General features: G+C 39.7%; 6 protein-coding genes across 9 annotated transcripts; 2 read left to right on the top strand and 4 right to left on the bottom strand.

The window, feature by feature from the left end:
- Window positions 1-146: 146 nt before the first annotated feature.
- LOC115620406 lies at window positions 147-2360 on the top strand. Its single transcript, XM_030513625.1, has 3 exons — window positions 147-995; window positions 1057-1977; window positions 2041-2360. Exons 1-3 carry the CDS (start codon window positions 440-442, stop codon window positions 2262-2264), a joined length of 1701 nt encoding a protein of 566 aa, XP_030369485.1. The 5' UTR covers window positions 147-439; the 3' UTR covers window positions 2265-2360.
- On the bottom strand, window positions 2287-3739 carry LOC115620433 (mediator of RNA polymerase II transcription subunit 6). Its single transcript, XM_030513661.1, has 4 exons — window positions 3144-3739; window positions 2915-3089; window positions 2748-2853; window positions 2287-2686 (listed from the first exon to the last, which is right to left on the bottom strand). The coding sequence occupies exons 1-4, from the start codon at window positions 3338-3340 to the stop codon at window positions 2361-2363; spliced, it is 804 nt and encodes a 267-aa protein (XP_030369521.1). The 5' UTR covers window positions 3341-3739; the 3' UTR covers window positions 2287-2360.
- A 725-nt stretch (window positions 3740-4464) lies between these two features.
- Window positions 4465-6809, top strand: LOC115620442 (N-alpha-acetyltransferase 80). Of its 2 annotated transcripts, XM_030513670.1 has the most exons (3): window positions 4465-4814; window positions 5662-5770; window positions 5903-6809. In XM_030513670.1, the coding sequence occupies exons 2-3, from the start codon at window positions 5738-5740 to the stop codon at window positions 6404-6406; spliced, it is 537 nt and encodes a 178-aa protein (XP_030369530.1). In that variant the 5' UTR covers window positions 4465-4814; window positions 5662-5737; the 3' UTR covers window positions 6407-6809. The 2 variants fall into 2 exon arrangements, with proteins under 2 accessions (XP_030369530.1, XP_030369531.1); XM_030513671.1 differs by lacking the exon at window positions 5662-5770 and having other exon boundaries at window positions 4467-4814.
- A 736-nt stretch (window positions 6810-7545) lies between these two features.
- Window positions 7546-8738, bottom strand: LOC115620439 (flavin reductase (NADPH)). Its single transcript, XM_030513666.1, has 3 exons — window positions 8599-8738; window positions 8359-8542; window positions 7546-8293 (listed from the first exon to the last, which is right to left on the bottom strand). Exons 2-3 carry the CDS (start codon window positions 8429-8431, stop codon window positions 7761-7763), a joined length of 606 nt encoding a protein of 201 aa, XP_030369526.1. The 5' UTR covers window positions 8432-8542; window positions 8599-8738; the 3' UTR covers window positions 7546-7760.
- A 149-nt stretch (window positions 8739-8887) lies between these two features.
- LOC115620407 (formin-like protein 3) lies at window positions 8888-11172 on the bottom strand. Of its 3 annotated transcripts, none has more exons than XM_030513626.1 (5): window positions 11041-11172; window positions 10528-10768; window positions 9977-10435; window positions 9129-9917; window positions 8888-9070 (listed from the first exon to the last, which is right to left on the bottom strand). In XM_030513626.1, exons 2-5 carry the CDS (start codon window positions 10753-10755, stop codon window positions 8900-8902), a joined length of 1647 nt encoding a protein of 548 aa, XP_030369486.1. In that variant the 5' UTR covers window positions 10756-10768; window positions 11041-11172; the 3' UTR covers window positions 8888-8899. The 3 variants fall into 3 exon arrangements, with proteins under 3 accessions (XP_030369486.1, XP_030369487.1, XP_030369488.1); XM_030513627.1 differs by lacking the exon at window positions 11041-11172 and adding an exon at window positions 10855-10870; XM_030513628.1 differs by lacking the exon at window positions 10528-10768 and having other exon boundaries at window positions 11041-11165.
- A 258-nt stretch (window positions 11173-11430) lies between these two features.
- Window positions 11431-12208, bottom strand: LOC115620447. The gene is made up of 5 exons (XM_030513677.1): window positions 12152-12208; window positions 11964-12073; window positions 11867-11906; window positions 11697-11809; window positions 11431-11636 (listed from the first exon to the last, which is right to left on the bottom strand). The coding sequence occupies exons 1-5, from the start codon at window positions 12179-12181 to the stop codon at window positions 11546-11548; spliced, it is 384 nt and encodes a 127-aa protein (XP_030369537.1). The 5' UTR covers window positions 12182-12208; the 3' UTR covers window positions 11431-11545.
- Between the last annotated feature and the right edge of the window lie 408 nt (window positions 12209-12616).

Here is a 12616-nt window from a genome sequence, read left to right as displayed (position 1 = left end):
GAATAATTTTTGCTGTTTTAATGTTGACGCTATCTAAACGTGTACACACAGTTAAAGTGGTGTCAAGTCCCAAACAAAATCTGCTCGTTTTGATTTATACTTCGAATTATACTTGGAAAAAATATTTGAACATTTACAGATTTCGGATCACAATAAAAAACGCATGTTAACAAAAAATTTGAAATTTTTCCTAACCAGATAAAGTTGATATTCGATTTTTGCCGGCTCCAAAGCCGCTATTTCATTTATAACGCCGTTACTGTTTTTTCGCGCGTTCTAGTGCTGCATTACGTTTGAATAATTAACGCTTTGTTTCGGTACAGCGTCGCTCTTACCGCTTCGGCTAGTTTTTTCAAATTTACAATTGTTTTCTTGGCTTGTATGCAAAAACATTTTGAAATTAGGCGCAAAGTTACAGACATCTATATACTCACTTAAAATGGACGACTCTCGCCAATCTATCGCGCCGAACGAGGCTAGCACTACTATGTATTTGTCCTTTGACGCCGACGACACGATTGCCAGCAAATTTCAGTCAATCGCGGGAGACGATGATACCGTGGACATCACAACCAATGGCATTATTGAAGAGCTAGACGAAACTCTGGAGGGAAATGAACGTAATATTAAGAAAACAGTGCTTAAATGTGTGACCGCTAGCGTTGAAATGGAAAACTGTTCGCCCTTGCGTCCTTTTGACAATAGCATTTTTAATAAAAACAATGCTCTAAGCTCAACACCCTCTAAAAACGTAACAATGCCGGAGGGAACTATGATTAAAGCCGTGCTCGGAACGCCTCTTGTCCCCGATGGATACGACAAGGAGAACACACACCCTGACGAAGGCACCGACTTTTCAACTTGCTGGATAGATGGGACAGCTTCGACAGTAAAAGTAAACGATGGCACAACGGACGAGATATCCATACAAGAGGCTAATAAGACAGGTGGTACTGGAATAACCAATGCCACAGCTCTCGAACTAATTAAAGAAGGTGTGTATAAATTATCCTAACTGATAAAACAAAACAAAAAAATAAAGGTTTTCTCTTTTAGTTTCCAAAGAGAATGTATCATTGGATGTACCATTAGCAGCCACTGCCACTAATGGACCCACAAACATCAATGCTGGTGAATGCCAGGTGAATGATGTTACGAACGAAATGTCGGAGTTAATTGCCAAGGCTTTGAAATTATCGGATCCGGCGAAGCCGATGATCAGTCTTAAACCGTTTGCAGCGACCAGCAATAAGCTTCGTGCTGTGCCATCGTTGCCCATGGCCAGGCCCCGGCGCTCATACCTACCTATATCTGGCGGAGAAGCGCGCACCTATTCCTTTAAACAGCGCATGTCGGTGGTGGTGAAGACCACGTTAAATAGTCCTGCACGAAAACTGATCGCAAGCAACTCGGCTACGATGTGCCGCCGTAGCTTACTGCCTGGCCCAAAGTTGTCTGTTGGTGGAAGCGCCGGAGGTAATTTTCGCAAATCCGTCTTTGGCACGGCAACTGAAGAGAGCAAACCAACTGGTCCCCTGACGAAGAAATTAACGCAGAAGGTTGGCAAACCCAAATACGACGTGGATACCCAGTACAAATGCAAGACGTGCGGTGCTACATTTCGAGTGAAGAGTTTGTACGATATGCATGTGCATATGCATGATATGGTTGTGAATGGTCCGAGAGTGCCGAAAAAGTCGATCATTCCAAGCCCTTTGTACCCTGCTAGTGCAGCGAGTACAAATCAAAAGCACGCTTGCAAGTATTGCGATAAAAACTTTGCACTGGAACGTGCACTACACATTCACCTCATGCAAAATTGTGAAAAGATACCGCCGGTGGAGAAGCGCAAGTTGCAATATACAGAGCTCAACCACGTAAAAAAGGCACAGCTTCCCAAGATCACGGGTTCTGCAGCAATATGCACTCTGAAATCCCACCAAGATTCCAATTGCACTGAACAAAAGTCCGCAACTGGTAAGAACCAAATCATCTATACCATTCGAGGGGTGATTTGTTACAATTGTCTTTTATTTTTAGCCAACAAGACACATGGATCAATGCTGCCGCCTTCGGTGAAAAAAGTTGCCAAGTCGGCTGCACATGCTGGTGTCTATCGCACTCCTACAAAGTCTGTGCCTTGTAGCGTGTGTAAGCAGTCTTTCAAAAGCATACTCGACTACACTAATCACTGCCTCACCGTGCATTCAAAGAAAGTGCAGATGGAGCAGGACAAAGTTGATGATGCACAGAGTGCAGCCTAAGATTAAATAAAATATTTGTATGTATCTTGTAGACTTAGTTTCCTTTAAATGTAATTTGCAGTTCAAATGAACGCCATTTAGTTCCGCTTATATCAATTATTTCGCTTTTTTCTCGGGCGGCGGCTTCATGTCAACAGCTTCAGTTTTAATATCCAATGCTGCGTTCGGTTGCGGGGCAGATGTGTTGGAGTCTGCAGCATTGCCAGTGCTCGAAGGATCCACATTGCTTTCCTGGTTGGTAGATATTTGCCCAGCTTGTTGTACAGGTTGCTGCAGATTTTGTAGCATTGGCGGAATGGGGGGTGGAAACTTACGTAGCAGCTCGGCCAGCAACATGTCGACACGTTGCTTTTGGAAAAGAGTGCCGCTGTCATCCTTCGCGGCACTAACATCCTTTTTCCCAGCCTTGGATTTGTCCGACACTGCAAAATAAATAAATAAATATTTGATTGCTTGATCGCGATTAGCTTTTTTTCAACTCACAAACTTTGTTGGAAGAAAAATCCCAAGTGTAGCCCTTATTTGGGTGATATCGTGCATAGCTGCTGGCTTCTTCAAATGCAGATTGCAAATTGACAACTGTATTCAACTTTATATACGGCTTGATATTATTAGTTGTTCGTATGCTTCCTACAACTCGCTGTACTTACAATGCGTGCGTTGATCACATTAGCCAAGTCCGGCGCCTTATAAACTGTACCACCAATAATATAGTAGTCGGCAATTGGCGTTGCCTCCGAGGGATTATACCTGTGTTGCTTTCGGATGACGTAGAGGATTGGCTCAGCTACATGCAAAAGTATATACTCCAGACCTGTCATGTTTCTAAAAAAAATAACTCTTACAAAATGAAACAACATTTTTGATTGCGCCACTTACTGCAGATGTTCAACGCCCAACCGTTGCATGCGAATTGTTTCATTGTTACACATGTGATCATAGAAAGGATTGGACTTGCGACAAAAATAGTCCATCACATTTTGTGGGCTCAACGTAGCAATCATTTGGGTGTCATGCCAGGAGAGCCGCAAATGATTTTCTGGTGCACTGGCATGGGCTATTTGCCGGTTGGCCATGGCGGCACGTTTTGTTGAGGGAAGCGCTTTTGTTTGTATACAATTTTAAGTATATAGTTGGCGACAGAGGTCACTGACAATCACTACAAATTAGTGGGTCAATGTCTTTATCGCATGGTATGACTTAATGGTATGTAGGCGCGCGTCTTCCTTTTTTTCAGTTTGTTTACAAGCTATTTATAAACTTTATCGACAAGTGTTTTTTTTTGATTTATTTGTTGTGTAATAAATAATTCAGTGTCGCTTGCAGAAAACAATCCGCTGAGCAAACATCTCTGCTATTGAGTAAGTATCCAGATAAACTTTTTCTTATATGCGTAAGCTATTCCTAGGCATATTTTGTCGTTTGGATGCAGTTTTCCTGTGCATTTTCCAAAAAAAGTGTATTTTAAATTATATTTCAACAATGGTATGCGCGAATTAAAAACAAAACTCAGGCCATCGAGAACAAGTTGGCAGCTTTTGTAATAAAAGGGGCTCATACACGTCCAAGCTGAATGTGTGAATACAAATGTATTATATGCAAATACTCATGTAAATATGGATATGATCATTCGATTTCCAATTATTGTTAGATATTAATCTATGTAAAATCTTAATAATTAATTTTTTAAAGTAGACTAATTGTCCCATGGCCAAAATTCAACTTTCGTTTACCAATTTTACAATACCACTAGATTCCCAACTGCACTAAAAAGTGTACATACTTTCATATATGCATATGTATGTATATTTTTAACAGTCTACAATTATAAAACTGCCTAGCAAAAAACTATACCACAGCTGGGCCTGTGAATGTGAACAATCTGAACAATCAGTTTGCGACAAAATAAATTAAAGAAAACGCAATATAATTGGAAAAATATTTTTTGAAAGAAAAAGTGCCTTCTTACACTCAGCATTTGTGTATAAACAAAAAAAACTGCTCCTCTTATTTGTAACTTCTGACAACCGGTTTCTGTACATTCATCTAGCTGTTCTGTTTTGTATATCGACATAATTTACCGATTATCTAACTCCTACTCGATACATCGAAAATCAAGTATCGATACAATGGCTTATTTCACATATTAAAACAAATACGGCTTTTAAAAAACAAAAAAAAAGAGTAACTGCTGATAATATTAACCCGTCTGCCCAAAATAGATCTTCACAATCACACTGTACAAATTACTATACATATATATACATGTACATATCAACATTTGCGCTCACAACCACACACTCCATATAACGATTTCTGTCAACATCGCGTAGCTACATAGAGCCAAATACAAACAAATTCTATAATATTTTCATTCGGATAAAATTAAACAAAATTTTGCTTACGCGCTCTTGAACCGTCTGATCTGTGGAACTCGGCCCATTTCTTGCGCCCGTCATTATTGGGAGCTACATCAGTTCGCTTTGTACGCTTCATCGTGGCGCTGCTCGGGAAGAAAGGCAACGGCAACAGCAAAGAGCGCAAGCAATGGTAACACAAACTTTACAAAATCAATACAGCACAGGGTTTTACTGAATGTTTTAAGACATCGAAAGCCTACCATTTTCACGTGTGTGTAAATAAGTGCATAATTTCCAACGAGTGCATATCTGTGTATAGCTTCACCTTCATTTTTCACTTGCACAAATTTCATAAATATTCTTAGTTTGTTGTACATCAGTGTATAATCTACATACATACATACATATGTATGTATGTTTTACCTGTCAAGGTCGTACAAGTTTTCAGTAGCACGCCTACATTATTTTTTATGCCTAACCTTGATTTTCGCGTACAAAATTCTATATGTGCATACATATACATACATACATAAGTCTGTATATAAATATGTATGTGTGTGTGTGTCTGTATGTATTTTTTCCATATGTTAAACACTATTGATTCATACAGCATATTAATTTTAATATGACAGCCACTGTGCTTCTTACAAATTCTTGTTGGTCTTCTGTACAATTTTAATGTTCTCCTTAATCATTCCTGTGAATAAAAAGCCTTGGAGTTACATACTTACATATGTACATATATGTTTGTATGTATGTATTGGCGTAAAGCAAATGCTATGTTTCCTTTATTCTCACTAGCAAAGCACCTATTTTAAAAACTTGATCATTTTGAATCTAGGCTCACTGATATTTCAGTCAAAAAAGAGTTAAAATGCATAATGCGGCCATGAATGCTTTGGTAGTGAGTCGATCATAGCATGAACACTTGTTATATGTACATACATATGTATCCGTTCCGGTATTAGCCTTTAATGATTTCCATGGCAAACTGATATGAAACAAGTTACATACATGGAATTCTATTCTTCTTCTAGATTTTTCGATACTTTTGCACTTTAGGCTGGCACATCAACATTAGGCCTCGCCTAACCAGGTCTCAGTTTCCGCGATATGCGCTATATAAAACCGGAGCCATATTATGAGGTAGTTTGCACAGTCAGCAGACTTGGATTATCGCTTACCACGCCACTAAGCTGATGCATACATAAAAGCACCGACCTGATATGCAGCAAAGCACAGGCATAATTTATTAATGAAGCTTTGCCTCTTTTACAGGGCCTTCCACCGTTTAATGTCACAGGCAGCCCCTTCAATGTGGTACCGATACACAATTACCCGGAGCTAATGAAAGATACCTGTGCGTTGATCAACTCCGAGTGGCCTCGCAGTGAGACAGCGCGCATGCGTTCTTTGGAAGCTTCATGTGATACACTGCCATGCAGCCTTGTCCTTACGACAGAGGGCATGGGTCGGGTGATTGCACACCTTAAGCTAAGCCCAATAACGTCCAAGAAAAAGGCATGCTTCGTGGAGTCTGTGGTTGTGGATAAAAAATATCGTGGACAGGGTTTTGGGAAGCTGATAATGAAATTCGCCGAGGACTATTGTCGTGTGGTGCTCGATTTGAAGACGATTTACTTGTCAACAATAGATCAAGACGGTTTCTACGAGCGGATAGGTTACGAGTATTGCGAGCGCATATCCATGTACGGACCGCGCCACTGTGAGCTTCCAAGCTTGCAAAATGCCAAAAAGAAATACATGAAGAAAGTCCTATAGACATCAACGCCAGTAGTAGTAGTGTTAGCCAATTTGAATTGCGCCCAACAGGGGCAGCGCGTCAACTAGTTGAATTAGCAAACGCCTGCCAGCGGCTGTGCCGCATTGCATTTCGCTAGTGAGATTCAACGCGCTTCGTGCCACCATCTGCCAACTGTAGAGACAGACATTAAGCAATTTTTTGATTCCATTTCACTGACAAACAAACAAACAAACATTCATACATATTACTCTCGTTGATTTTTAAATATTACTTTCCGCTTGTATTTTTTAATCTTTTTGGTTGCCCATTTGTATGACAAATGTGGAGCTACTATCCACATAAATTCTTAAATTGCTGTATGTTTTTTTCATACGAATGTATTTCCTTGAATCATAATTAAATTATGATAATTTATTTTTATTTACTGTAATTTTGCTCAAATGCGTGCGCAGTAACTGATAATTAGACAAAATCTAACTACCTACGATAGCTCAAGTATCTTCCAAATATAGCATAGAAACATATCGAACTGTAGAATTTAAGCATTAAACGAAAGGCAATAAATGATAATAAAATTGTAAACAATTTCAACCAAAGCGGAAGTTCTTTTGGGCATTGCAGTTGATATTCACACGAATACATTTTTGACAAGTTCAAGTTCAAGGCTGCGACAGATATAAATTTATGTTTCATTATTTTTGTTCATAGCTTGTTATTTTTGTTGCAGCAGCCCAGAGATCGACGTTGTGCTCCCCCTCTTAGTTCTTGTGTAAAAATAAATTAAATTTCAAGCAAGCCAGCACATCGTTGTGGTCGTCACTATTACAGCAGCCACGGAAATCGTTGGCAAGACTAGCATGGGCTGTTGCTTGAAATGTAAATACGTATGTATTTATATCTTTGGGATGGGTGCTCTCTTTTCAGAACCGTGCGAGCCAGATGCTCAGTGATCGTTTTGGCAGTTGATTTAAGACGGAAGTAGCCGATCTTTTGCCTTTCCCTTCTTTGTGCCACAACTGAACTAATTGCACATTGTCGGAATACCTGTACAGCGCTTAAAATGACAGGTGCTAATAGGTTGAAATTTCAGGTGCCTTCTTCTAACAGATGCAATGATATGGCACGTAAGAGCTATAAAAATACACATACACATGTGTTTCGTATTAAAATGGAAAATTTTATTGTGCGAGTGCAGTTTTTGTATTCTTAATTATACATTTGAATGTACGTCTATAATAGTACATACGTATGTCTTCCGTTTTATAAGAATTCATACTTTAACGGACTTCAATATAAATAAATATACTTGAATTTAACGCGCATTTGTATGCGCGACAGCTGCCTTTTTTAAATAATAATAATAAATTGGGCTTATTTGGTTTTGGCAATGCCGCAAACCTTGCCGTAGTGCTCAGGCTGGGATAAGCTGTCCACAATAAATTTAGCCAAATCATATTTGGAAATCATGGGCCCTGGTGCCACATCGTGTTTAATCACATAGGCAGTTGCTGGCTCATCAGCGATATGAGGCGGTAGCACAGCAATGAAATCCAAGCCTGAAGCTTTTGTTAAATCCAACATACGTTTGTGCTCCTCGTTTAAACGATGAAAAACGGGGGGCACTTCGTTTAGAGAACGTAGGAGGAACGAGGACATTACGATTGAAAATTTGCTGATCGTGGCCGCCTTCATAGCTTGGATGATGTTTTCAGTGCCACGCGATAGTTCAGTGGTGGCTTCCAGTTTGTTGCGTGTGCCTAATATGACACAAACCCCATCAACTCCTTCAATGACGCGCTTGCAGTCTTCCAAGTTGGTCACATCGCCCTGCACAAGCTGAACTTTGGATTTGAAATGCTCGGGCACGGTCGCTTCAGTGCGATATAACAAACGAACTTGGAGACCTTAAATAAGTTTCAATTGAGTGATATGTAGACATACAGTACGGTATATACATATACAAACTTACCCTTTTCCAATGCATACTCTACCACACATTGACCGGTCATGCCGGTGCCACCGATTACAGCAATCCGTTGCATAATTTATAGCTTGGTTGTCTCAGCTTAAATGTTTATAATGGTCGTGGTACCCACACAAGTTAGGGTTTTGTCGCAAAATCGGCTCAGCTTTAGCACCTGGCCAACATCAAGCTTTTAAATGAAATGTGAGTGAGCTCTCTATCATCGATTATGAGTTTTGAACTTACCTTTGCCGTCAGCTGAGTTAATTTGAATGTGTGTGTGGTTGATTTATTAGGTGCTTATCAATAGGAGTAAAAGTAAATGCTCTTTCTGTTTCTATAGACACACAGACAAAGATTTATTTGATAAGCCTATAAGATTAGAATAAAGAATTGTCATGTACAACTTTTAATATTTCTTATCTTTTCTCAATTTTGCGGAGCTATGTTCTTATGTTCACGCTCTGGCAACGCTTTGTTTAAATTTGTTTGACAGCAACCGCGTCGTTGCCATATCAGGCCTTATTTTGAAAAAGGTTCGTAGCCGTTACGCCTGCGATTCGTCCGCATTGTTGTCGGAGTATGGATTATCATCAGGATTTTTTACGCGTCTTAATGTTATTCCCAGCTTGAGTTCGCTTAAGAAATCCATGGTTGGTGGTTTGCGCTCAGGGCGTGGTTTCACCCCGCTAATTGTAGCAGCTTTCTGATCAACTTTCTGCAATTATGGATATCCATATAGGTGATGATACTAAAGCTTAATGCTAATATTTTACCTTTAAAGTTACGCCTTTTCGGATACTTTCTAAAAATGCATCACGATCGTCACCACTGGAAACGACTGTTTTTGCTGGCGTATTAGTTGTTGCAGCTTGAAGTGGTGGTGGTGGCGGTGTTGGTCCCGCACCTGCTGTTAAGTTGGGTGGAGGAGGTGGAGGGGGAGGGGGACCTGCGCCAGTTTTGGGTAGCGGAGGCGGTTCTGGTACACTACTATTGCTATTTCCCACCAGTGGTTGCTGTGTAATTGAAATTGGAGGCGGCGGTGGTGGAGGCACTGAAGCAGTTGGGCTACATTGTTTTTGGGTCGGTAGTTTTGGTTTGCTTACTATTAGTGTTGGCGAGCTATTTATATTTGGTTTGGGGGGTGTTGGTGGTGGTGCCATACGCATCGGTACTACTTTTCGTTGTGGAGCTATTGTCGCATAGACATTCTCTGGTGTTTTTGGTGGGGCCGGATTTGGAGGTAGCGCACCGGCATGGTTATTTGTTGCTCTTACAGCCGAAGGTGGTGGTGGTATCTTAGGCTTGTTTTTAACTTCCACCGCGATTGGTACAGTGATGGTTGTGCAGTTATTCGTCTGTTGTTTCCCACCCGCCTGCTCGGGAATGGGCATATCACTAATATCAGCGAATCGTGACGTTAGTGAAATATAATTGGAAAATGCTGAGGTTGGGTCGTTGGGCTCTGCCGGCACCGGCGATTCCGGTGGTGTTATTTGGTTATTGGTCGATATCGTCGCATAAACGAGCGGTGGTGGTGTTTGCTTTGGCTTTTGCTTTGGAGGCTAACGGAAAAACATATGCATTGTTAGTTGATAATTTTAAGGGACTTCTCTGTACGTACTATCCAGGTAAAGTTGGAATGCACGATCTTTTTAATCACATCCTGTCGTCGCATACCATTAATATCCTCTTCAGCTATGCCATGCTCAATCATATACTTCTTTAGCACATTGTCATTGGAGTTGGCACTCAGGTCGAAGGCATTGCGAGTCCGATCGCGCGTCACATCACCTGCAACATGTTGAAAATGAATTGGTCCTCCTATTTCGTACTTTGAACCCTTAGAGCTGACAACGACGTTGGTGGAGAAACTGGAAGCCGGCGAAGCATTGTGTGAGCTTTTTCCACTTTGCAAGCTGTTCGAGGACGATGAAGAGCTCATGCTTTGAATGTTGTTATTGCTATCCGGATTGACCAACGTACGGCGAAAGGTGTTTGGTGAGGGTGATGCTCGAGTCGGTGGGCGAACTGCAGGTGGTGGATTAGAAAAGACGTCGCTGCTCACCTCATTAGAACGTGGCTAAAAGAAAAAAGTTACTTGTTCAGTTTAAATAGTAATGAGAAGACAGAGCAATTCATATGGTATGAATATGCAGGTCCATTGGCAATTACCACCCAATAGCCAGGCCCTTTATTGCTCCTAATTATGTCGTAAATATAGGTACGTCTTTGTTCGGCTGATATAAGATTTACGTTATCCGGTAAATTGGCCTTTCGCAGATACAGCATTAGCATTTCGTCAGTGCCATGGCCGCGCAGATCAAATGTTTTGCGAAAGTCTATGGCATTACCCTCCAACTGCCTGAATTCCACAGGCTCGGAGATATAGTTACTGTCCATGTTGGGTCGAAAACTGAAATGCGATATGGATATGTATGTGGACAAATCACTACATTTAGAGTCGCATTACACTTATAGTATATAGAGTATAGGTACCACCTCCAAACTTGCGCATTATCTTCTGGCAATTCACAGATAAGATGTGTCAGTGTTGGTACAACTTATTTATCAACATGGGATTCGCATTTTTGCACTAGTGCTGGTGTTATACAGTGAATCACCAGGCCTATTAGACATATAATAGGAAAAAATTCCCATCACTTTGATAAAAACAAAGCTGGTTACCTTCAACGACGTTCCAATACCACGAAATTGTCTCTCACTTGTTTAGGAGCTGCCAAATTCCAGCCGGACTGAGCGAAACTAACTTGGCCGTATTGTAACCAAGCAACTCGAGTAAATTTGTCCGACTGATTAACCCAGTCGGTATGTCATTCTGTGGTCTACTGTTTACTCATTTTGCGAACTTCTGGTTATCTTGAACGGCGGCGCTGATAAGCTTAGACAGTAATCACCTAGGCGTTGGTAAACTTATGAAAGTTTGAGCCATACAAAAACATAAACAATAGGTGTAAATATATATAGCGATTCTTCTTTTGTTTCTTCATAATTTTCGAAGCTTGACCATTGACTGAACAATTAAACTAATTTAAAAAAAAATAATGCTAAATGCTGTTAATCTTAAAACATTTCTGACGTTTATTTTTGGTATACCTCGTCCACACCAAAAAATAAAATGTTCCAAAGCTTGTAAAGAAGCAGCTTACACAATATTATATATAATATCAAACTATTCCGGTTCCACATCGTTCTCGTATCGAATTTGACCGAAAAATTGATTCGGTGGGACACGTGGATTTGCATAAACACCTCCTGGATTTCTGAAACCATATCAATAATTAGCCTCATTCTCATTGTAACTTTGTTACATTATAGCCAACCTGTAATTAAACGATGGCTTAAGATTTGATTTTCTGCATCCATCCTTAGAAATCTGCTTTAGAAACTTTAAATGATTCTCGATACTCAGTAATGTACCAGCACCATATGGATCCTAACAAATGTTAATTTTTGATGTTACGCATTCTTTGTTATGTTAATACATACATACCAACTCGGGATTCTCGTAATTGAAATAAGTATCGATGGACCTAGATGAGGAATGCTCGTAATTGATAAATTCGATATTGAAAGCTAAAATTACATACATTGAACATTTGTGATATTTTCGGTACAAGTGCTTTTGTCTTTCTTCCACTTTCTTCAGCAGGGTTTCCAGGTTTTCGATTACGCTATTGCCCAACACAACCTCGTCAATCTATGCATTGTAGTTGCATGTGGAAATTAAATGTATCCGGAGCTCTAATTGTCATATTTTTTTTTAAACAACACTCACATTTGCAGAAATTATATGTGGATATAACATAACAAATGCTAAAAAGTAAAAGAAAAATTGAATCATGGCTAACCTCTCCAATACATTTGTGGAATAATAAGAAAAAAATATTCTACTTTTTAAAATTTTACGAATAAAGCGGCACAAAATGAGTTAATGAGAATGTCATGGGACAAATTGCTAAAATCGATTTAGAAATTCTGTAAAAAATGATCAACTATGCATAAATAGAACGGCACCATCATGTGAATTCCATTTTTAAGAATGGAATCACACAATACAGTAATATATAATTATCAATTAACATTACAGCATTGTCCTTTTTCCTCCACAAACCCTATACTTATTTAAATTTCATTTAATTACAATATGGTCATTGGAGACATATTTTTGCATAGCTTTTGGCAACGGTACTCCCTATTGCAGTTTTATGAAATAATGGGCTACATATAGTATTACTATGTA

Source organism: Scaptodrosophila lebanonensis, unplaced genomic scaffold, assembly GCF_003285725.1.
Source record: "Scaptodrosophila lebanonensis strain 11010-0011.00,11010-0021.00 unplaced genomic scaffold, SlebRS2 tig00000024-arrow-pilon, whole genome shotgun sequence".
Taxonomy (NCBI): Eukaryota; Metazoa; Arthropoda; class Insecta; order Diptera; family Drosophilidae; genus Scaptodrosophila; species Scaptodrosophila lebanonensis.
This window is presented reverse-complemented; position numbering and strand designations above follow the sequence as displayed.

Excerpts from the sequence above, each read along its gene's own strand:
- LOC115620406 (XM_030513625.1), top strand. The coding sequence starts at position 440 with ATGGACGACTCTCGCCAATCTATCGCGCCGAACGAGGCTAGCACTACT. Across the intron at positions 996-1,056 it reads TCTCGAACTAATTAAAGAAG|TTTCCAAAGAGAATGTATCA; the intron begins GTGTGTATAAAT and ends TTTCTCTTTTAG. Across the intron at positions 1,978-2,040 it reads TGAACAAAAGTCCGCAACTG|CCAACAAGACACATGGATCA; the intron begins GTAAGAACCAAA and ends TTTTATTTTTAG.
- LOC115620433 (XM_030513661.1), bottom strand. The coding sequence starts at position 3,340 with ATGGCCAACCGGCAAATAGCCCATGCCAGTGCACCAGAAAATCATTTG. Across the intron at positions 2,854-2,914 it reads ATGTGATCAACGCACGCATT|TTGAATACAGTTGTCAATTT; the intron begins GTAAGTACAGCG and ends CCGTATATAAAG. Across the intron at positions 2,687-2,747 it reads TTTTTCTTCCAACAAAGTTT|TGTCGGACAAATCCAAGGCT; the intron begins GTGAGTTGAAAA and ends TTTATTTTGCAG.
- LOC115620442 (XM_030513670.1), top strand. The coding sequence starts at position 5,738 with ATGCGCTATATAAAACCGGAGCCATATTATGAG. Across the intron at positions 5,771-5,902 it reads AACCGGAGCCATATTATGAG|GGCCTTCCACCGTTTAATGT; the intron begins GTAGTTTGCACA and ends CCTCTTTTACAG.
- LOC115620439 (XM_030513666.1), bottom strand. The coding sequence starts at position 8,431 with ATGCAACGGATTGCTGTAATCGGTGGCACCGGCATGACCGGTCAATGT. Across the intron at positions 8,294-8,358 it reads AGAGTATGCATTGGAAAAGG|GTCTCCAAGTTCGTTTGTTA; the intron begins GTAAGTTTGTAT and ends AACTTATTTAAG.
- LOC115620407 (XM_030513626.1), bottom strand. The coding sequence starts at position 10,755 with ATGGACAGTAACTATATCTCCGAGCCTGTGGAATTCAGGCAGTTGGAG. Across the intron at positions 10,436-10,527 it reads AAGGGCCTGGCTATTGGGTG|CCACGTTCTAATGAGGTGAG; the intron begins GTAATTGCCAAT and ends TTTTTCTTTTAG. Across the intron at positions 9,918-9,976 it reads ATTCCAACTTTACCTGGATA|CCTCCAAAGCAAAAGCCAAA; the intron begins GTACGTACAGAG and ends TTTTTCCGTTAG.
- LOC115620447 (XM_030513677.1), bottom strand. The coding sequence starts at position 12,181 with ATGTTATATCCACATATAATTTCTGCAAAT. Across the intron at positions 12,074-12,151 it reads CACATATAATTTCTGCAAAT|ATTGACGAGGTTGTGTTGGG; the intron begins GTGAGTGTTGTT and ends TACAATGCATAG. Across the intron at positions 11,637-11,696 it reads AAGCCATCGTTTAATTACAG|AAATCCAGGAGGTGTTTATG; the intron begins GTTGGCTATAAT and ends ATATGGTTTCAG.